The sequence below is a fragment of the Mobula hypostoma genome, chromosome X2 (assembly GCF_963921235.1).
Source record: "Mobula hypostoma chromosome X2, sMobHyp1.1, whole genome shotgun sequence".
Taxonomy (NCBI): domain Eukaryota; kingdom Metazoa; phylum Chordata; class Chondrichthyes; order Myliobatiformes; family Myliobatidae; genus Mobula; species Mobula hypostoma.
Genome location: NC_086129.1, coordinates 12367971 through 12390926, shown reverse-complemented (window position 1 = coordinate 12390926; position 22956 = coordinate 12367971). Strand labels below are relative to the sequence as shown.

At 42.2% G+C, this 22956-nt stretch overlaps 1 protein-coding gene across 1 annotated transcript in view; it reads right to left on the bottom strand.

The window, feature by feature from the left end:
* Nucleotides 1-22956, bottom strand: part of LOC134341040 (A disintegrin and metalloproteinase with thrombospondin motifs 15-like) — a 57786-nt gene that overhangs the window by 31729 nt on the left and 3101 nt on the right. The window contains exon 2 of the mRNA XM_063038786.1: nucleotides 16636-17024. Coding sequence (XP_062894856.1) covers nucleotides 16636-17024 — 389 coding nt within the window. The remainder of the gene's footprint in view (nucleotides 1-16635; nucleotides 17025-22956) is intronic.

Sequence of the window (22956 nt, the reverse complement as noted above, 5' to 3'; positions counted from 1 at the left end):
TAAAGGTAATCTTTGAGATCTTTCATCTTTACTTCCCTGCAGGGAGCGTGAAGCTCCTTTCACCCTCAGTGATGAAAACACAGCCTTTTCTGCACCATCCACAACAGCACCAATACACATCCACATTTCTCCCAGCCTACCATACATGCTGGAGTGAAACATTCTCAAAACAACCAGCAGTGATATCCACCACTGGCACATTAAATCCTCTTCCCCATTCACAGCTACCTGCGTTACTTAATAGAGGAAACACTTGTGAGAAGAATTAAGCAACCCTCAGTACAGAGGTACAGGAGCCTCGAGTTCCACACCAACAGGTTCAGGAATAGTTGTTACCCTTCAACCATCAGACTCCTGAACCAGAGTGGATAACTTCACTCACCACAAACTACGGACTCTACAACTCATCTCAGTATTATTTATGTATTTATTAAATTGTTTATTATTATCATTATTATTTGTTTTTTTGTACAGATAGTCTTCTTTTGCACATCGGTTACTTGTCAGTCTCTGTGTGTAGTTTTTGTTGATTCTATTGTATTTCTTTGTTTTGCTGTAAATGCCCACCAGAAAATGAATCTCAAGGTAGTATTTAGTGACATATACATGCTTGGATATTAAACTTACTTTGAACTTTGTTCATAATATTCTAGTACAGGGGTTCCCACCCTTTTGAATTCCATGGACCCCTGCCATTAACCGAGGGGTCTGTGGTTCCCAGGTTGGGAATGCCTACAGATGGGCATCAAGTGATTTTCAGAATGGCTGTCCTTTGACACTGGTATATCTTGTCAAGTCTGTTCGGGTCACATTTAAATCTGACACTAACCCAGATGCCATGAACTTATTTCTGCCTTCTGATGAATAGTTTGTAAGTGTAGTTTCAGCACACTGAAGTTGGTAATGGTAGAAGAGGCCAAAAGCTTAGCAAGAATTACTGTTTTAATGGTTTACACACCTAGTGAATCTTTGCTTCATACCGTGTCCTGCAGTGTAAGTGATCCCTTTCAGTGATTTGATTTAGAACAGCTGCAAGACCGAGGAGGTAAAAATTCACATTCACAGCTGAGTCATCAACTGGGAATGAGGTACAACAGAAGATGGATCACTGACACATGGATCTGATCATTACTGGATGGATATGCCTGCCTTAAAACTTCAATGATAACAGATCACCTCATCCCAGGGTCCTGCGAAGGGAAATAAGAGCTGGATGGGGAAATCACTGAGAGGTGGGGCTCAGTGTGGCTCCAGAGAGTGTTTGTCCAATAGATACCAATCTCTCCCCCTCTTCACAAGCTCAGAGTCTGCCCTCTTACAAAAGTAAGCTTTCTATGGTCTTTATTCAGATTGGAAATGAAATCTTAAAAAAGTTTTGAAACTGATTTTCCAGCACAAAATCCTGAGACCACAGTGCCCTTTAAGTGCTTATGGTAACATTTGAGAGCTTTTCCGTTGTAGCATCCCACGCAAATAGAATATATTGCACAGAACACCCCAGCATAGTACAGGCCCTATGACCCATGATGCTGTGCCAATCTTTTAAACTACTCTAATCTAACCCTTCCCTCCTACATGACCCTCAAATTTTCTAACATCCATATGGCTGATGGACAATATTAGATTTACACCACATGCACCATTAAAAAAGCATATCTTTGACTTAAAGACTTTGCAAAGAGTCACTTAGATACTGTAAAGATGTGGAAGGTCTTGTCGTCGGATGAGACTCGGAACTTCTTGGCCTCAAAACTAAGTGGTATGTGTGGAGGAGGAGAAGATGGCGACGCGACAGCAGTGCGCGCAGCCTCTCTGGTGAACGATATCTGTAATCTGTCATGTAGGGAACCGTGCACAATTCTGATTTGATGGAGACAGACGTGAGAGTACAGAGGAACATCTGGAAAACTTCTGAAATGCTCGCTTCACTGCCGCTGCTACCGTGTGGTAACCGGAATCTCCGGAGCAGAAGGCCCCGAATCCTTGGCTTTGCTTGTTTCAGTGGCCAGGGCTAGGTCGAAGGCGCTCGGCAGAGGGTGGCACTCAGGAGGCTGTATCAGAGGGGCTGGACGGAGGCTCGAAGTTTTTGGATGGACGTACTCAATGTCGGCTGTGATTGGCTGCTTCTAAGGCATCGGCAAGTTGACGGTGCCTGGAGGTTTATGGCAGGGAGTTTCTCCCTTTTGCCACCTGCTATCGGAGACTCGGGAGTCGATCGACTCGGGGACTGGAGACTTTTTTTTACCGTGCCCATGGTCTGTTCTTTATCAAATTACGGTATTGTTTTGCACTGCTGTAACTATATGTTATAATTATGTGGTTCTGTCAGTGTTAGTCTTTGGTTTGTCCTGTTTTCTGTGGTATCACTCCGGAGAAACATTGTATCACTTCTTAATGCATGTACGCATTTCTAAATGACAATAAAAGAGGACTGAGTGTTCTCATAATCTATCTAAATCTAACACTGTACATCAGCCGGGTAACACCATCCCTACTATGGAGATGCTCTTCAACAGCAGGGACTGGAAATCATGTCAGAATTGATGGGAGAGATGTAGAGAGATCCTTGATAAAAAAAAACCCTACTAGCCTCTGCCAGAAAGGGTAAACTGGGGAGGAAGTTTATCTTTCAGCAGGACAACGACACAAAGCACACTGCCAGAGCAACCATGGAGTGGCTTCAAATGAAGAAAATTGAAGTCCTTGAGTGGCCCAGTCAGAGTCCGGACCTTAACCTGATCAATCTCTGGATTGCTGTCCATCGCCACCCTCCAACTAACCTGGTACAGCTTGAGCAATTTTGTAAGGAAGAATGGACAAGTGTTGCTCCAACACATTTGCAAAGCTAATCCAAAAAGACTACTGGCTGTAATAGCTGCAAGAGGTGATTCAACTAAGTACTGAACAAAGAGGGATAAATAGTTTTGAACTGCTGACATTTTAATTTTTGAATTTTTAGATTTTCATGCTGTGTAATTTTCCCTATTTTTTAAGCTCTACTGTGAAAAATGGAGCACATGATTCACAGATAAAAATGATCAAAATACCTGGTTGTAATACTCATTAATATGAACAAAGGGTTGGAGGCTTAATACTTTTTCAAGACAAGACACTGTATATGTCACCATAAAAAACCCTGAGATTTAATTTTGTTGCTGGACATTCACAGTAAATCCATGAAACACAATAGAATCAATGCAAGACCTCATCCAACAGGACAGACAAACAGCGAATATACAAAAGACAACAAACTGAAAATACAAAAGAAAACGAAAATAATAATAATAAATAAATAAGCACTTGAGTTGAGTAAAATGTTCTCCTAAAGGGTTGTCTATTGGTGGGTCCTCAGATATCTGTAGAGGACAATCTGGAATCCACATATTCTGGTGCAGTGTAGGCACGAGTATGTGGTAGCTGTGGTTAGTCTTTTGGATCAAGATGTAGAACTCAATTCAATCTTAAATTACACAAAAGTGTTGAAGTCAACTAAGTCTGATTTCCAATATGGCAATCTAGCAGAAAGAATTTAACTCCATTCCAAGTTTTGTTTGGACCAGTTATAAGTTGAAGTTCCTTCCAATGATGGATTTTACTTGTTGGACAAGATGTTGAGTACTGAATTGGCCAAGCCAAAGGGGTGGGTGAGTGTGTAGAATGAGCTGCCAGCAGCAGTGCTGGATGTGTGTTCGATTTCAACATTTATGAGAAGTTTGCATATGTACATGGATGGGAGGGGAATGGAAGGCTGTGGTCCTGCTGTGGGTCAATGGAACCAGGCAGGTTAATACTTTGGCATGGACTAGATGGACTGAAGGATATTTTCCTGTGCTGTGGTGCCCTATGTCTCTGGACTCTATGAGCACTTGCAAAACTATCTCAACATAAACCAGGTTGTAAACCATAAATTCACTAATAATACCATGCCAGTGATGAGTTTTCCAGCTGTGTATTCGCGTGCCCTTCAATTGGGCAACAATTCATTAAGGAGGTCCAAAACCTGGTCACAAGACGATAGTGAGCCTATGTGCGGAGGACAGAATCCTGCAGTCCAGGTGGTGAAACTGTACATCTGCCAGTCCTCCAGCTCCAAAGCAACAGAAGATCTCAGCGGCTGGTTTAAACCTGGGGTATGGTTGTACAGCTTCCATCCCCTGGAACAGATACCATTTTCTATTGAGCTCTTATAGGAATCTAGCCACCACACATTGATTCTCCAATTTAGATTTTTAAAATAAGATTTAGAATTTGCTTTTTTTGCCACATGTACATCAAAACATGCAGTGAAATGCATCTTTTGTGTCAATGACAAACATCGTCCGAGGATATGATGGGGACAGCCCACAAGCGTTGCCATGATTCCGGTGCCAACATAACATGTCCGCAACTTACTGACCTTTGCTAACCCATGGTGTCGTAGTTAGTGCATTGCTCTACAGGTCAGGCTGTAAGATGAGGGTACAATTCCCACAGCTGTCCGCAAGCATCTTTTACATTCTCCCCATGACTGCGTGGGTTCCTCTCAGGTGCTCTGGTTTCGACCCACGTTCCAAGAACAAATGATTAGGTTTAGTATGTTGTAGGCATTCCTTGTTGGTGCCAGAGGTGTGGCAACACCTGTGGTTTGCCCAGCACAATCCTTGCTGATTTGATTTGGCATAAGCAACGTACTTCGCAGTATAATTTGATGTGCGTTCTAACTGGCTGCATCATCGTCTGGTATTGGGGTTGGGGGAGGGTGGTACGGCACAGGATGGAAATAAGCTGCAGAGGGTTGTAAACTTAGTCAGCTCCATCGTGAGCACTAGCCCCATAACATCCAGGACATCTTCAAGGAGCGGTGCCTCAGAAAGGCAGCATCTGTCATTAAGGACACCGATCACCCAGGTCAATTCAGGAACGGCCTCTTCCCCTCCGCCATCAGAATTCTGAATGGACATTAGCTCACTACTTTTTAAAAAAAATTTCTGTTTTTGCACTACTTATTTAACTAATATATATATATTTACTGTATTTCACAGTTTTCTTTTTCTCTCTGTTATCATGTATTGCAATGGACTGCTGTGCAAAATCAACAAATTTCACAACATATGCAAGTGATATGAAACCTGATTCTGATTCTAACATGTGACAAATCTTTCATCCGTACATCATTGGAATGTGGGAGGAAACTGGAGCACCCAGAAGAAACCCACACAGTCATAAGGATTAGGTACAAACTCCTTCAGCAGGAACTGAACCTCAATCGATGACGCTATATAGCATTACATTAGTCACTATGCTACTGTGCCCCCCTGACAAATGACATCAATCTCTTAAAGTAATTGATTGCGTGGAGAACTTTGAAAGTTGCTATAGTCTGACCTGAAAACTCTTTTAGATACAGTAGAACTGTGTGTTTTTTTCTTGATCATTCCAATGTGTGAGGAGAACTGAGAAATGGAGATGAGAGAGGCCAAGACAGAAATAAACAAAGACATTTCCATCTTACTGCCAAAGACTATCACACTGTTATTCCCATATAAGACGTTGGAACCTCTGGCTACACAGAAAGAACACAGTGCACCCATTGGATGAATTTCACTGGTGTTTTCACTGCTTTACTCATTGTGACAATTCTGTTCCGATTTTACGTCAGCATCTTAAGTGCCTCATTCCAGGCACTAAGCAAGATTAATGCTTGTTCAAGTCTTCGTATTTAAGAACACGGGTTTAATATCTCTACTAATAGATAGATGGCAAGACTCTGTGACCTAACATTTTATGTGGCTTGAAACACATGCAAAGTGCTGGAAGAACTCAGCAGGCCAGGCAGCACCTGCGAAAAAGAGACCCTTCTTCACAACTAGAAAGAAAGCAGGAAGACATCAGACATAAGAGAGCAGCCGCTATTTGAGATGTTGAATAAAGAAAATCAGATCCTATTTTTGCACTAATTTAATCAAGTATAAAAAAAACAATTTTTACTCCGGATCCAATGCAACACAATTGGATCCACTAAGGTTGAGTGGAATTACAGCCAGAGGTCATGGTTTAAGGGTGAAAGATGAAAAGTTTAAGGGGAACATGAGGGGAAATTTCTTCACTCAGAAGGTTGTGAGAGTGTAGAACGAGCTGCCAGAGCAAGTGGTGCATGCAAGCTCAATTTCAACATTTAAGGGAAGTTTGGATAGGTACATGGATGGTCAGGGTATGGAGGGCTATGCTCCCAGTGCAGGTCAATGGGAGTAGGCAGAGTAAATGGTTCAGCATGGAATAGATGGCCCGAAGTGCCTGTTTCTGTGCTGTACTTCTCTATGAGACTATGACTCTGAAGAAAACATACAATAAGATAAAAACAGAATAACTTAAAAAACAAAAGAAATATGAATTCATAAGATAGCTTGTACTGTATACATACATTGATTATATGTCCATAAAGTAAATGATGAAGTCGTGGTGGTGGTGGGTGCATTAGCAAGTGAAGATGTCAATCAACCTCACTACTAGAAATTATATTGTAAATCAAATCATTAGAAAACAAAAAGCATTTTGTGGGATCTATTAATTGCCTTTCAGTGCAAAATTTCCCAATCTGACTGAAGATTTTATATGAATAGTAGTAATTCCACAAATTTACTTTATTTGCGAAACTTCTAAGGAAAAATATCTTAAATAATAATACAGTATTCCCTACCCACAATGTAAAGGTAAAACCAACAGTCCTAAGTTATTAAAAAGCAAGAAGGATTCAGCACAAAAATGATACTTTATCAGAGGAAGATACTCGTAGTGATTTACAAAATTAAGTGATCACAGTTAATGGCAGAGCTTGTGAGGAATTACATCTTCTTAATCCATAATGCCCATGGGGCAGCACCATAGTGTAGCAGTTAGCACAATGCTTTTCAGCGCCAGCTGTAAAATCAAGGTTCAATTTCCACTACTGTCCGTAAGGAGTTTGTGCGTTCTTCCCGTGATCATGTGGGTTTCCTCCAACATTCCAAAAACATATGGGTTACGATTACTAAGCTGCGGGCATGTTATGTTGGCACCAGAAGCAAGGTGACTCTTGCGGGCTGCCCCCAGCACATCTTGGACCATATTGGTCATTGACACAGGCAAGTGCATTTTATTACATGTTTTGAAGTTTTTGATGTACAAATGAAAAATAAAGCTAATCTCTTTAAAACCTTGTATCAACTATCTTGTACCAATCTATTTGATTCAGTTGAGGTATATTTCTATAGCATAGCTCAGCCTAAAATAATTAAAGGCATATCCAGCAACATGTATGGACAGAGATGTTAGGGTCATTGGACAGCACTGACTCCCAGTTAAGCATTAGGATTTTGCAATTCAAAGTTCAAAGTAAATTTATTATCAAATTACATACAGTACTGAGGAAAATTCAAAAGCACATGGTGTGCCTAAGACTTTTGCACAGTACTATAGTAATTTTATGTATTGCACTGTACTGCTGCAAATAAACACAAATTTCATGACATATGTGAGTGATAATAAACCTGATTCTGATATGGGTCCCTATTGTGGACTGAGAGTGGGAAGGGGGCAGGGAGAGGGGAATCATGGTTGGGAAAAGGGGAAGGGAGAGGGGAGGGAGTGGGAAACACCAGAGAGACATTCTGTAATGACCAATAAACCAATTGTTTGGACTCAAATCACCTTGCCTGGTGTCTCAGAGCTGTGTGTGTCTGTACCGTCCACCCACCACACCCCCTGGCATTCCTTCTCTGCCACCTGTCCCACACCCCTCCCATGGAACTGCACCCTCACCATCCCCAACATCCTTTGCTCCCGCCAGATTTACAAACTTGCTCTCTACTCTATATTGACAAATACAGTACCGTGCAAAAGTCTTAGGCACCCTAGCTATATATTTGTGCCTAAGGCTTTTGCCTAGTTCTATATACGTCAGCATATCGTACCCTGAGATTCATTTGTATATACATAGAAATACAATAAGATCAATGAAAAAACACACACAAACAAGACAAACAACCAGTATGCAAAAGAAGATGAACTGTGCAAATACAAATAAAAACAAATAATAAATAAATGAATAAATAATACTGAGAACCTGTGTGGTAGAGTCCTCGACAGTGAGGTTGTGGAGTCAGTTCGTTGCTGATGCTTTACAACCATTATATTATTTCTGGAAGATTTTTCAGTAAGTCCTGATGTACAATTAGTATGAGAACGTGGGATCTTGATTTTAATTTCACTGTTCAAATAATCAGCAATGAATTTACAAATGGCTTGTATGCACTTGGACATCAGGAAAAAAGCATGGATTTTATAATTAAGTAAGGAAGAATTTAGATTGCTTAATCTTTCTGACATTATACTAACCAAAATAATTGTTTTTATAGCACAGCAAAGCACTCAGTCCGAGACTAATCAGAGATGCACAATTAATTTCAGACTTGCCAGTGATGCGTGCCAAGATTAAAGTCTAACTGCATCAGATCATTTAACACGATGACCTACATCCACCAACTACTTAAGTATTAGGGTTACTGTCATCTTCGATAAAGCCTGGAATGGAAACACCAATGCCCTTGAGTGGCCCAGTCCCATCACAGGCAAAGCTCTCCCCACCATCGAGCACATCTACATAAAACATTGTCGCAGGAAAGCAGTATCCATCATCAGGGACCCCCACAACCCCGTCATGATCTCTTCTTGCCGCTGCCATCAGGAAGAAGGTATGGGGGCCTCAGGACTCACACCACCAGGTTCAGGAACAGTCATTACCCCTCAACCATCAGGAAGAAGGTACAGGAGCCTCAGGACTCACACCACCAGGTTCAGGAACAGTCATTACCCCTCAACCATCAGGAAGAAGGTACAGGAGTCTCAGGTCCCACACCACCAGGTTCAGGAACAGTCATTACCCCTCAACCATCAGGGTGAAGGTACAGGAGCCTCAGGACTCACACCACCAGGTTCAGGAACAGTCATTACCCCTCAACCATCAGGAAGGAGGTACAGGAGCCGCAGGACCCACACCACCAGGTTCAGAAACAGTTATTACCCCTCAACCATCAGGCTCTTGAACCAGTGAGAATAACTTCATTTGCCTCCATCACTGAAATGTCCCCACAACCTATAGACACACTTTCAAGGACTCTTCATCTCATGTTTTTGATATTAATTGTTTATTTATCATTATTATTGTTTCTTCCCTTTTGCATTTGCACCATTTTCTGTCTTTTGCACACTGATTAAACACCCAAGTTGGTGTGATCTTTCATTGATTCTATTATAGTTATTATTTTATTATGGATTTATTGTGTATGCCCACAAGAAAGTGGATCTCAGCGTTGTATACAGTGACATAAATTTATTTCAAACTTTAAAATATATTGTAACAACTGCCTTAACTATTCAGAAAATTGTTGCCCCTGTATGGACCAGGATTGTTACTTGAGTGAAGGAATCATCAAGGCTACCTTTTATCCATGTACATTCAAAATGTCATATTGTAACTAATCAGAAACAAGAGAACATCTGCAGATGCTGGAAATCCAAAGCAACACACACAGCACGCTGAAGGAACTCAGTAGGTCAGGCAGCATCTATGGAAAAGAGTAAACAGTTGATGTTTCGGGCCAAGATCCTTCATCAGGACTAATACTCTCTTTCTAACCCTGTTAATTGATTGTTCAAATTCCTGAACTTGAGGTGGTTTATTATTGTCACATGTATCGAGATAGAGTGAAAAACTTCAGTTTTCTGCGCCACTTGAATGGATATCAAGACATAAGTATGTGGAGGTGGTGCAACGGAAAAGCAGTAACAGAATGCTGAGTTAAGTTTCTATTGCTGCCCATGTGTTAGTCCGCTCTTCAGATAAGAAGCTCATCTGCACTGCACCTCCTAAGTGGTCTGCTGAGCTCTAAGACTCCCACTATAAATTCAGATCAAGGGTATCCAACTTCACTTTGAAGTCGTCACTTTAGCAAATTCCAAAGTGTGATTTCTCAACCCTCTCTTTGAGTCTTTACATTTTCCCGTGCACTACTCTCGATTGAATGGGATTTATTTCTTTATTTATTTAGCGATATAGCGTGAAGTAAACACTTCTGACACTTCGAGCCTCGCTGCCCAGCACCCGTTCCCCCCCCCCGACAAACCCGATTAACCCTAACCAAATCATGGGACAATTTACGATGACCAATTAACCAACGCAGTACATCTTTGGTCTGAGGGAGGAAATTGGAGCAGTTGGGGAAAACCCACTCATTCTACAGGGAGGACATACAGACACCCCTTAAGGAATGGCACCAGGATCGTACTCTGAACTGCGGAATGTGCCGAGCTGTAATAGCGTTGCGCTGTTGTCAACTACCCTCTCCTCATTTTACAATAAGTACTGCAATGACCTGGAGTCTAAAAAGTCCACTATCCTGAGTGGACTCAGGATAAAACTATCATATGGCAATGTTACACAAGAGTAACAATTGTAGTTAAATCGTAACAACTGTTTGAAAAACCTGGGCAAAAATCGATGGGGACATACTGAATTAATTAATTGACAAAACTAGCCTCTTTTCCACGCCCATCACACACAGACAGACAGACAAGCCTCCATCCCCAGGGCAGGTTGCTTCTGGGCCTTCAGTCCTAGGCCTCGTCTCACAGAGACTGGTCTGCCCAGCTGGTCTACATTTGAAAACAACATATTGAATCAAGATTCAAGATGGTTTATTGTCATTCTTCATTACACGAGTGTAAAGGAGAATGAAATGATTGTTACTCCAGATCCGATGCAGCAGCAATGAAAGCACAATAAACATAGAGAACACAATATATATAAATATAAAAGCAATCCAATAGAACACAATGTACACACATAAAATGCTGGAGGAGCTCAGCAGGTCAGGCTGCTTCTATAGTAAGTGAAAAACAGTTGATGCTTCAGGCCAAGACTTGACTCGTTCTGATGTTGGACTCATTGGCAGGTAAAAGGTGAGGGGGAAGGTGGGAGCGGTGAGAGGGAGAGATGAAGTAAGAAGCTTTGTTCTGTTGTTGTTTCTGTGCTGATGAAGGGTCTTGGCCCAGAATGTCGACAATTTATTCATTTCCATAGATGCTGCCTCACCTGCTGAGTTCCTCCAGCATTTTGTGTGTGCCGCTCTGGATTTCCAGCATCTGCAGAATCTCTAGTGTTTACAAGTAACTGTATATAGATAGACTGATTGTATGTACAGTACATAAAGTGACACTGGTCATGTGTATGGACTGTTGATGGAGTGGGTTAATGGCTGGATGCATTAATCAGCCCGATGGCTTGGAGGAAGTAACTTTTCGCTCTAGTGGTCCTGGCATAGATTTATTTTAGTTTTGTTTTATTTTAGAGATAAAGCGCAGAACAGGCCCTTCCAGTCCAATGAGCTGCACTGCCCAGCAACCCAACTATTTAACCCTAGCCTGATCACAGGACAATTTACAACGACCAATTAACCTACTGACTGGTATGTCTTTGGACTGTAAAAGAAAACCAGAACACCCAGAGAAAACCCACAGGCTCATGGGAAGAACATACAGACTTCTTACAGAGCACGCCGGAATTGGACTCCGAACTCTGACGCCCTGTGCTGTAATATCTTCTTGCTCATCGCTACACTACCATGACCTATTTCAAAGGGAAGAGAGATTGCAGAGCTTAAAGATTTAGAGGAGTGTCTGGGTATGACTCACAAGTGACTTCAGAAACAAGTAACTTGGAAAGCTAAGGGAGTGTTGTAATTTACTGCTTAGGAGAATGAATATAAAAATAGGGAGCTTGTGTTATAATTATATCCAGCAGCAGAATTTCTGTGTACTGTAATGGCCTCCTTATTTAAAGAAGGATGTTAATGCATTGGAAACAGTCCAAAGTAGGTTCATTAGATGAATACCTTGGCAGGCGGGCAGGCTAGGCTGGTTGATATCTGCTGGAGTTTAGTGAAGTGAGAAGGAATGAAAGAAAAACAAAATCACCAGAGATTCTGCAGATGCTGGAAACCCAGAGGATCACACACAAAGTGCTGGAGGAACTCAGCAGGTAAGGCTGCATCTATGGAAGGGAATAAACAGTCAATATTTCAAGCGGACCTCCAAGACGACCACAACCTTGTCATTGGGTTTGGAGGTTTGTGTGCCTCAATGGCCCAGAGAGCTATGCTGGCTGGAGTCTGGCCTTTCTGCTTTGGCCCTCATTAGGGTAACCCATGCCAAACAGGTTAAAGGGTAGAGGCCAGACTAAGAGTGGTCCACCAGTCCATTTCAGGGCTAACAACCCTGACTGGTCAGACAGAACTGTTACAGAAACAGCAATGAAGAATACTTCTACACCTGTGTGCACCGATTGCCAAGTCTCCGCCCAGGACCTGCATGACTGACAGTAGTGAAAACTGAGAGGAAGCTACTGGCATGATGAACACCGCTAGAGATGAAGGACCTTCATTGCTGTCCTCAGTGCCAGGGCAGAACAGGCAGTAAGTATTTTGAGCAGAGACCCTTCTTCGGGATTGTAAAAGATGGGGGAAGAAGGGGAAAATTGAGTTCCCATCTCACTATTTCCATATTTATGTATCACAGTAAAAGCACTTATCACATTCTTCTAATACACAGAAGCAATAATATTATAAATAAACTAGCTAAAATATCCTTTTTCATGACAGGGGAATTTGACATTAATGCATTAAACATTTTTTAAATAATATCATTGTTTGAATTCCAGCTTCCACAGACTGAAATTACACACTTTGCAAATGAAGTTTCCACTGTTCTGAGCCCTGCATTCCACAGCCTATGACTGATGAATGGTCTCAGCCCGAAATGTCGACTGTTTATTCCTCTCCATAGATACTGCCTGACCTGCTGAGTTCCTGGAGCATTTTGTGTATCTTACTAAAACCACTGCTGTCCAGCCATATATGAGCACTGAGGAAACAAATCGAGGTTTCCGGCTATGAGAGGTCTATTGGTACTCATTGTGTAGGTTAATTAAGAATGGCTTGTGTAGAGAGGGGCCAGAACCAGAAGGATTGGTGAGGGTGGAAAGTGTTAAAGGTGGAGAAAGAGAGCAGAGAAAGGAAATCTTTTTTTTTGTAATCAGTGGTTACTTTATTGGGTACATCTGTACACTTGCTTTCTAATGCAAATATTTCATCAGCCAATCATGTGGCAGTAACTCAATGCATAAATGCAGACATGGTCAAGAGGCTGGATGTTGTTCAGACCAAACATCAGAATGGGGAAGAAACGTGATCTAAGTGACTTTGGCCATGGAATAATTGTTGGTGCCAGATGGGGTGGTTTGAGTATCTCAGAAACTGCCGATCTCTTGGGATTTCCATGCACAACAGCCTCTAGAGTTTTCAGAGAATTGTGTGAAAAACATGTCAAACCTTGAAGTGGATGGGTTACAGCAGCAGTAGAATATGAGTATATACTCAGTGGCCACTTTTTTGGGTACAGGAGGTACCTAATGATGTGGTAATTGAGTGTATAAACCTGCCCAAAGAATGATCAATCTTATCCCTGTTCAGTTGGCTGGATCACTTCACACAAATCCTTGTTACCATGTTGAAACATTACCAGACTGAATCAGATTAAAGTATGGTTTAGTATTGATAGTTAGGCCTGACCTGGTATATATTTAATTAGTTATCTAAGCTGGACGTTAATAACCAAATGATCAAAACACTTGATCAGTGAACCCAAGGAGACACAAGGAGTTAATGTTTAATAATGTTAATGTGGACAGGAATTTCAGGGTGAGCGTGCCAGTGATTTAGAAACAGAGCTGTTCGGTCACATTAAACTTTGACATACATAAACAAATCTGTATGACCTTGCATGATGATTGAGGATGCCAATTCAACACCAGTTTAATCCAGCTCATACCAAGATTTTTGTATCTGATGTGTCGCCTCCATAACAACAAAAAGAATAGAACTGAGTTATATGGAGAGATAAATCTCTTTAGCCAGAGACTGGTGAATCTGTGGAATTAATTGCCACAGACGACTGTGGAGACCACGTCATTGGACATATTTAAGGTGAAATTTGATAGGTTCTTGACTAGTAAGGGCACAGAAGTTATGAGGAGAAGACAGGAAGGAATAATAAATCAGCCATGATGGAATGGCAGAGCAGACTCGACGGGCTGAATGGCCTAATTCTGCTCCTGTGTCTTATGGTCTTCAGCTGACAGAAATATCTCTTTCTAATAACCGTTCCCATTTATTACACAAAATAATTACTACAATGAAATCCTTAAATATTGATTATTCTCGAATGGATCAAACAGAAGAAACTCTCAAGATCCTGGATAACATATGTTGGCTGAAAGCAATGGATCTGTAATGCAAATGGGTCACTGATCCTTGGTGAACACACACAAAAATGCTGATGTTTTGGGCTGAAACCTTCACCAGTGCCCTTCCCCCTCACATGACTTCACCAATCAATTGCCAGCTTGTACTCCTGCCCCCTCCCCACTTTCTTCATTTTGTTTCTTCTCCCTTTCCTTTCCAGTCTTGATGAAGAGACCCAAAACATCGACTGTTTATCCCTCTCTATAGGTGCTGCCTGAGCTGCTGAGTTCCTCCAGCATCTTGTGATTTTGCTGCTCAAGATTTCCAGCATCTGCAGAATATTCCATGCCATTGATCCTGGAGATGTGTTTGATCTCGACAACTGCAACTGGGGGACTCAGTAATGATGGCCATGTCACAATCAGAGAGTGATAGAACCCGTCTGACTAGTTAACCTTCTTCAGGGGAAGGAATATTTACCTGGTCAGACCTCAGGATCACAGCTCTGTCATTAACTCTGTATTACCCTCTGACATACAGTACCATGTTAAAGTCTACAGCATACATATATATAGCTACGGTGCCTAAGACTTTTGCACAGTACTGAATTTGCCAATGTGGAGCAGAGAATGAATTTGTAAATCTGGCAGGAGCAAAGGATACAGGGGAGGGGTGTGGGACAGGTGGCAGAGGCAAGGGGTGGTGCCAATGCAGATACACCCAGCCCTGAGACACCAGGCAAGATGATTTGATTCCAAACATTGGTTTATTGATCATTACAGAATGTCTACCTGGTGCTTCCTGCTCCCTCCCCTCTCCCTTCTCCCTTTTCCAAACCATGATTCCCCTCTCCCTGTCCCCTTCCCACTCTCAGTCCACAATAGAGACCCATATCAGAATCAGGTTTATCATCACTCACATATGTCATGAAATTTGTGTTCTTTTTTGCAGAAGCAGCAGTACAGTGCAATACATAAAATTACAGCACTACTGTTCAAAACTTTTAGGCACCCTAGCTATGTAGTATATGTGCCTAAGACTTTTGCACGGTACTGTAACTGACCAGCTCAGGAGCAATTAGAGATGACAGAGAAATGCTGGCCTTGGCAGTAACACTCTGATCTGAGTCAGAATAAACAAAATTAAAAGTGTTACATATAATGTGTGTTTTACTTATTTTCTTCTCTTTCTGAAGGAACCCTAAAGCATGATTTATTACACATTAAAGCACTACGGGGTTATTCAAACCCCGCAGTTAATCTGATCAAACATTCTAGTAAGCCCCTCCCCCACCCCCTCTATCTATTACCTCAATATAAACACTTTAAACCACTTTTTATAATGCTGCTTGCATTGCAAATACATGCTGGTAGTTATGTACTTATGCACATTTTAATCCATATGCATACTTCAACTGCGAACTTTTACATAATTCTTGATGAGTTATAATTGTTAAGTGTTGCTGTATTTTTGTTGCACTTGCGCCAACACACCACAGCAGATTCGTGATGAAATTCTTGATCCTTGACTAGTGCTTAACAGCCACGGCTGGATGTATTTTGTAACGCAGCATGCAATTCAAAGTGCCTTTTGCAGAAAAGTAAAACTCTTGATGAAACAGAATGCAGAGAGTAGTCTAAAGAGAAGGGATTCTGAAGATACTAAAAAAATCTCGAGCAACACACACAAAATGCTGAAGGAACTCAGCAGGTCAGGCAGCATCTACGGAGGAGAACAACCATTCGACATTTCGGCCTGAGACCCTTTATCAGGACTGGAGAAGAAGGGGACAGAAGCCAGAATAGGAAGGCGGGGTGAGGAGAGGGAGTGCACGCTGGCAGGTAATAGGTGAGTTCAGGTGAGTGGGAAAGTAGGTGGTGGGGGAGGGGTTGAAGTAAGAAGCTGGGAGGTGAGAGGTGGCAGAGTTAAAGGTCTGACGTAGAAACAATGTCATAAGATAGTCCTACCACAAAGCAAATCTTTCCCTCCCTCATCAGGGCTCTTGATGAAGAGTCTCAACCCTAAATATTAACAGTTTATTCCCCTCCATAAATGCTGACTGACTTGCTGAGTTCCTCCAGCACTCTTGTGTGTCTAAAGCAGGAGTTCCCAAACTTCTTCATACTGCGGACCAATACCATTAAGCAAGGTGTCCGTGGACCTCAGGTTGGGAACCCATGGAAGTGTTTTTTTTTGTTTGGCCATAACTATTTCGCATCTTCACATGGGAAGAACTATGTTTCCATGGAGAACCAGATACCAGAGAACTGGAGATTGACTTTGATGTGCTCCATTGAGTAACGCAGTGCTGAAAGTCACTTACCTGTTTTGTGAATAGAATTGCCGTATCGTAGTACTCTGGATTCTTATCGCTGGCCTTGTTAAACTTCTTCTGCCACACACAGAAGTTTCTCAGAGTGAGTGCAGCATTGCTGGAGATTTTGGGGCCCTTCTCTTCATGATTGATGACCATAAACTTCACCACCACGATGCTGATCGGGTTGAGAATGCTGGGGTGCTTGTACAACCTGGCTGCCACTGCCATTAACATGAGGACGTAGTGCTTAAGGTCATCGCCGTGGAAATTAGCCATTGATTCATCCACCACCACTAAGGTTTCCACAAAGCGGGGAATGGATGCAAATCGCTTTGACCTACTGCCCTTTTTCCTCACAAATTCCCCTTCAGCTGAAGGATCCATGGTATGGGATGCTGTAAGAGAGAGAATTAAAACGTTATAAACATGAGAAAGTCTTCAGATGCTGGAAATCCAAAGCAACACACATAAAATGGTGGAGGAACTCGGCAGGTCAGGCAGCTTCAATGGAAATGAATAAACAGTCAATGTTTCAGGCCCTTCTTTAGGTTTTAGCAGATTAAACATTAGAAGGTTTTAAAACACTCTGAGCATCCTTTTGCTGGAGTAATTATCATTAAATAAGCATTAGCTCAATGCTTAAAGTAAATTTGTTATCAAGAATGTCATCACATCCTACCTTGAGATTTGTTTACTTGCAGTCATTCACAGTAGAGCAAAGAAATACTGTAGAATCAGAAAAAAACCTACACACAAAGACTAACTGATAACCAATGTGCAAAAGTAAAAAAGTAAATAAATAATACCGGGAAGATGAGTTGTAGTTTTATTAGCAAAAGTAAAAGTTGTCATTAATAGACAATTGCCCGGAATGAAATATCTGACAACAGATCAAACCAATGATGGCTAAAACCAATTTTAATTACCAGTTAATGATTACACCAGCAATCTCAACTCCTAAACTGAAAATCTCATGGAGTTGAAAGCAACTCCGGACTTGTGACAGGTTTGATGAATTGAACCAGGCAAGTCACTATAATCCGGTAACGCACTTAAAATGTGGAGGAACTCAGTAGGCCATGCAACATCTATAGAAATTAATAAACAGTCAATCTGATATATTTATTTCTTTATGTATACAGCATGGGTTAGACCCTTCCAGCCAGATGAGCAGCACCACCTGGCAACCCACAGATTTAACGTTAGCCTAATCACAGGACAGTTTACAAGGACCAGTTAATTACTAATCAGTATGTCTTTGGACTGTGGGAGGAAACTGGAGCACCCAGAGGACACACATATAATCACGGGGAGAATGTACAAGTTTCATACAGAGGTCACCAGAATTGGACTCCAAACTCCAACACCCCCAGCTGTAACAGCATCAAGCAACCACTATGCTACCGTGGTGGCCCTATAGTATCCCTTGCGGAACACAAGCATTTACACAAGATCCCTTACATTTATAAACACAAGAGATTCCACAAATGCTGGAAATTCCTGAAGAAGTGACAAGTGCTGCACCTGGCCCTATATCTCATCCCTCAACAACATTCAGGACCCCAAACAGTCCTTCTAGGTGAGGTGACACTTCAACGACAGGTATGTCAGGGTCATCTATTCTATTCAGTGCAGCCCCCTCTATATCTGTGACACCCGGCGTAGACTGGGGAACCACTTTGTCGTGCACCTTCACTCTGTTTGTTGCAAAAGGGAGGATCTACCAGTAGCTATATGCTTCAATTCAACTTCACATTCCCATTCCAACATGTCAGTCCATGAAAATCTGCTGCCATGAAAATCCTACAAAAAATAATGAATACAGCCCAGTCTATCATGTTTAAAGCCCTTCCCACCACTGAGCACATCTACACAAAATGCTGTCACAGGAAATCAGCATCCATCATCATGGACCGTCACCACCAAGGACATGCTCTCTTCTCACTGCTGCCATCAGGAAGTAGGTACAGGAGCCTCAGGATTCACACCACTGGGTTCAGGAACAGTTATTACCCCACAACCATCAGGCTCTTGAACCAAAGGTGATAACTTCACTCAACTTTATTTGCCCCATAATTGAAATGTTCCCGCAAGCAATGAACTCACTTTGAAGGACTCTTCACCTCATGTTCTCAATATTTATTGCTTATATATTTACTATTATTATTTCTTATTTTAGTATTTGCACAGTTTGTTGTTTTCTGCACTCTGGTTGAACACCCTCGTTGAGTGGTCTTTCATTGATTCTGTTATGGTTATTATTCTATAGATTTATTGAGTATGTCCACAAGAAATGAATCTCAGGGTTGTATATGGTGACATACAGTATATATGCTTTGATAATAAATCTACATTGAATTTTGAACTTTGATGAGGCCAAACTCAGGTTGCAGGAGCAACATCTCATATTCTGTCTGGGTAGCCTCCAATCTGATGGCATAACATCAATTTTCCAACTTCCAGTAATTTCTCCCCCTTCCCTCATTCTCCTTTTTACCATTCCCCATTCTGGTTCCTCTCTCATCCCTTCTCTTCATCTCACCTACCTGTCACCTCCCCCTGGTGCCCCTCCTCATTCCCTTTCTCCCATGATCCACTCTCCTCTCCTCTCCAGTTCCTCCTTCTTCAACCCTTTATTTCTTTCTCCTATCACCTTCCAGCGTCATACTTCACCCGGTCTCACCCATCACCTACCAGCTTGTACTCCTCCTCCTCCAACCATCTTATTTAGGCTTCTTCTCCCTTCCTTTCCAGTACTGATGAATGGTTTCAGCCCAGAATGTTGACTGTTTATTCCCCTCTGTAGATGCCGCTTGACTTGTTGAGTTCCTCCCGCATTTTGTGTGTGCATGTTCCACATATTTATAAAAATAATTATCCATGTATTAAATAACTACTGCCTGACATTTGCAGAATTTTTGGAGATTTCCAGACCGGTGATTAATGACCAGGAGTTATTCTGGCACAACACTAACAGAGTCCTGCTTGCATTGATGCTGGCTTGACCAGTTACAAAGAGATTAGCTTTAACTGTCATACTTACACTGGGTGACAGGTTGGAGATACGTCTCTACCAAAGGAGGTGTGAGGCGCTCCTTCCCTCCCCTAGCCTGCAGGTCACCCTCGGGCAAGGTGTAGCACCTGCTTAGCCCCCAGATCAAGGTCACGTGAAGCCATGGGAGCAGGTGGTGCACATAACAAGTCCTGGTTACACGACCGCTGAGGAGTATTGATAATGCCTGGGGTCACCCGTCTTGCAAAGACACTGCCCAGAAGAAGCCAATGGCAAATCACTTCTGTAGAAAAATTTGCCAAGAACAACCATGGTCATGGGAAGACCATGATCGCCCACGTCGTACGACACAGCACATAATTAACAAACATTGAAACATCAAAACATACAGTGAAATGTGTCATTCTGTGCTGCCGCTCTTATGGAACTGACATAGTGTACCCACATCTCACTCACTCTGACCTGTTTGACTTTGGGACATGGGGAAGGAAACCTGCAGGGAGGACGTACAAACTCCTCACCGACAGTGGCAGGAAGTGAGCCCTGATCAGTGGTCACCATTACTGCTAAACAATGCACTAACTGTTAGGCCACCATACCGTGTGCAAAAGCTGCAAACACAAGGATGGGACTCCAATGAATCTGCCAGGCTGTTAAGCCAGGCGATTTGTTATAATAGACTTTCCCAGCAGCCACATGAGCAAACCTGCCAAATTCGCATTGAGATTACTGCTAACAGAAGCCAGCAATGCTGGCTTAACCCCTAGTTTAATAAATGTACCATTTAAAAGTCGGCACTGAATTATGTTGCCAGTCATAAGTCATAAGGAAACTAAAGATGTAATAGAAATATCTTAGATTAGCTACTGCCGATACAGAGTGAGGATCTGCCATGGAGTCATGGAGTATTACAGCATGGAGACAGGCTCTTCAGCCCCTCTCATCCATGCCACCCACGGTATTAGTCCCAAATGAGTCCCTATCCATTCTGTCCATTGCTCGTTCCAAATGAGTCCCCATCCATACTGTCCATGATGCTAGTCCGAAACGAGTTTCCATCCATTCTATCCACAATGCTAGTCCCAAACTAGTCCTCATCCATTCTGTTCATGGAGCTTGTACCAAACTAGTCCCCATCCATAGTGTCCATGGTGCTCTTCCCAAACTAGTCCCCATCCATTCCGTCCATGGTGCTAATCCCAAATTCGTCTCCATCCATTCTGTCCATGGTACTAGTCCCAAACGAGTCCCTATTGGTTCTGTCCATGGTGCTAATCCCAAACTTGTCTCCATCCATACCATCCATGGAGCTTGTCCCAAACTAGTCTCCATCCATACTGTCCATGGTGCTAGTCCCAAACTAGTACCCATCCTTTCTGTCAATGGTGCTTGTCCCAAACTCATTACCATCCATTCAGTCCATGGTGCTCATCCCAAACTAGTCTCCCTCCTTTCTGTTCGTGCTGCTTGTCCCAAACTAGTCTCCATCCATACTGTCCATGGTGCTAGTCCCAAACTTGTTCCCATCCTTTCTATCCATGGTGCTAATCCCAAACTTGTCTCCATCCTTTCTGTCCATGAAGCTTGTCCCAAGGTAGTCCCCATCCATACTGTCTATAGTGCTCTTCCCAAACGAGTCCCCATCCTTTCTGTCTATGATGTTAATCCAAAATTTGTCTCCATCCTTTCTGTCCATGGAGCTTTTCTCAAATGAGTCCCCATACATACTGTCTATGGTGCTCTTCCCAAACTTGTCTCCATCCTTTCTGTCCATGGAGCTTGTCCCAAACTAGTCCCCATCCTTACTCAATTTCCCTCGGGATCAATAAAGTATAACTATCTATCTATCTATCTATCTATTTATCTATCTGTCCATGATGCTTGTCCCAAAGTAGTCCCATTTGCCCGTAATTCCTCTTATCCATGGAATTATCCAAATGTCTTTCAAATGCCACCAAATTTCATCCATCAAAAATATCATTAATTTTAAATTGATATCAACCAATTATTATTCTTGTTTCATCTGGGAATCGATTGCGTGTTTGTGGAGAGGAGAATCTGAAGAATAGTTTGAATAGATTTAACTGAAGTGAAAGTGAAAGTAGCAGCTGATTCATCATGGAGAATTGCATAAAATCACAAAATGGAAACAAGCAATTCAATACAGATGCACGAGAAAGTCTACAGAAGCTGGAAATCCAAAGCAACTCACACAAAATTCTGGATGAAATCAGCAGGTCAAGCAGCATCTATGGAGAGCAATAAACAGTCCCTGTTTGGGGCCAAGACTCTTCATCAGGACTGGAAAGGAAGGTGCAAGATGCCAGAATAAAAAAGGTGGGTGAAGGGAATGGAGGCTTGCTAGGAGGTGATAGGAGAAGCCAGGTAGTGGAAATGGTAAAGTGCTGGAGAGGGAGGACTCTGATAGGAGAGGAGAATGGACCATAGGAGAAGAGGAAGGAGGAAGGAACCTGGAGGGAATAATAGGCAACTGAAAAGAGGGGAATAAAGGAAGGGGGATTTTTTTTTTTACCAGAAGAAGAAATATAGAATAATCACTACAGATCCTGGTACAGAAGCATCAGGAATAGGACCACCAGTTGACAAAAGGTGAATTTCTCATCTGGCAAGGAAAAGATGAATATATTTGTTCCTGGTAGATTTATGATTAATAGTGAATGTTGATACGTAGACTTGTTACATTGTGGAACAGTCCGTAACAGTTGTGAAGGGGTTGCTCCTCAAACTCTGGCTGTACATCAGCCCCATGCTGTTGATCTACAGTCACTCAGTAAGCCGGGGGGGGGGGGGTCACTTCTGGGATGGGAGCTGGTGGTAGATGGTGATACGAGCAAGTGATGGATATCACAAGTCCTGGTTATGCAACCACTGATGCCAGGCAGACAATCACTGAAGAGTCTGAGGAGTATTGATAATGGTTGGGATCACCCACCTTGTAAGGACACTGCCCAGAAGAAGACAATGGCAAACCACTTCTGTGGAAAAAAAAATGCCTAGAGCAATCAGGTCATGGATAACACCATGATCACCCACGTCATACGAGATGGCAATAATGATGATAATCTTTAATTTACTCCCTTTAACCTAAAAAATTGTTAATTGACTTCTATTTTATTTTTGTGTTTATCTCAAATTTTATTCCACACTCTGAAGTATATATAAAACTTTAGTTTAAAAAAAAGTGACTTTCTACTGCCAGGTTTGCTTTCGAAGAATTAGTCAATGTGATTGGCAGATCGTCCTTCCCTGATGACATCAGAGCTGCCACGCCCCAGGGATCCCCTTGAACTGAT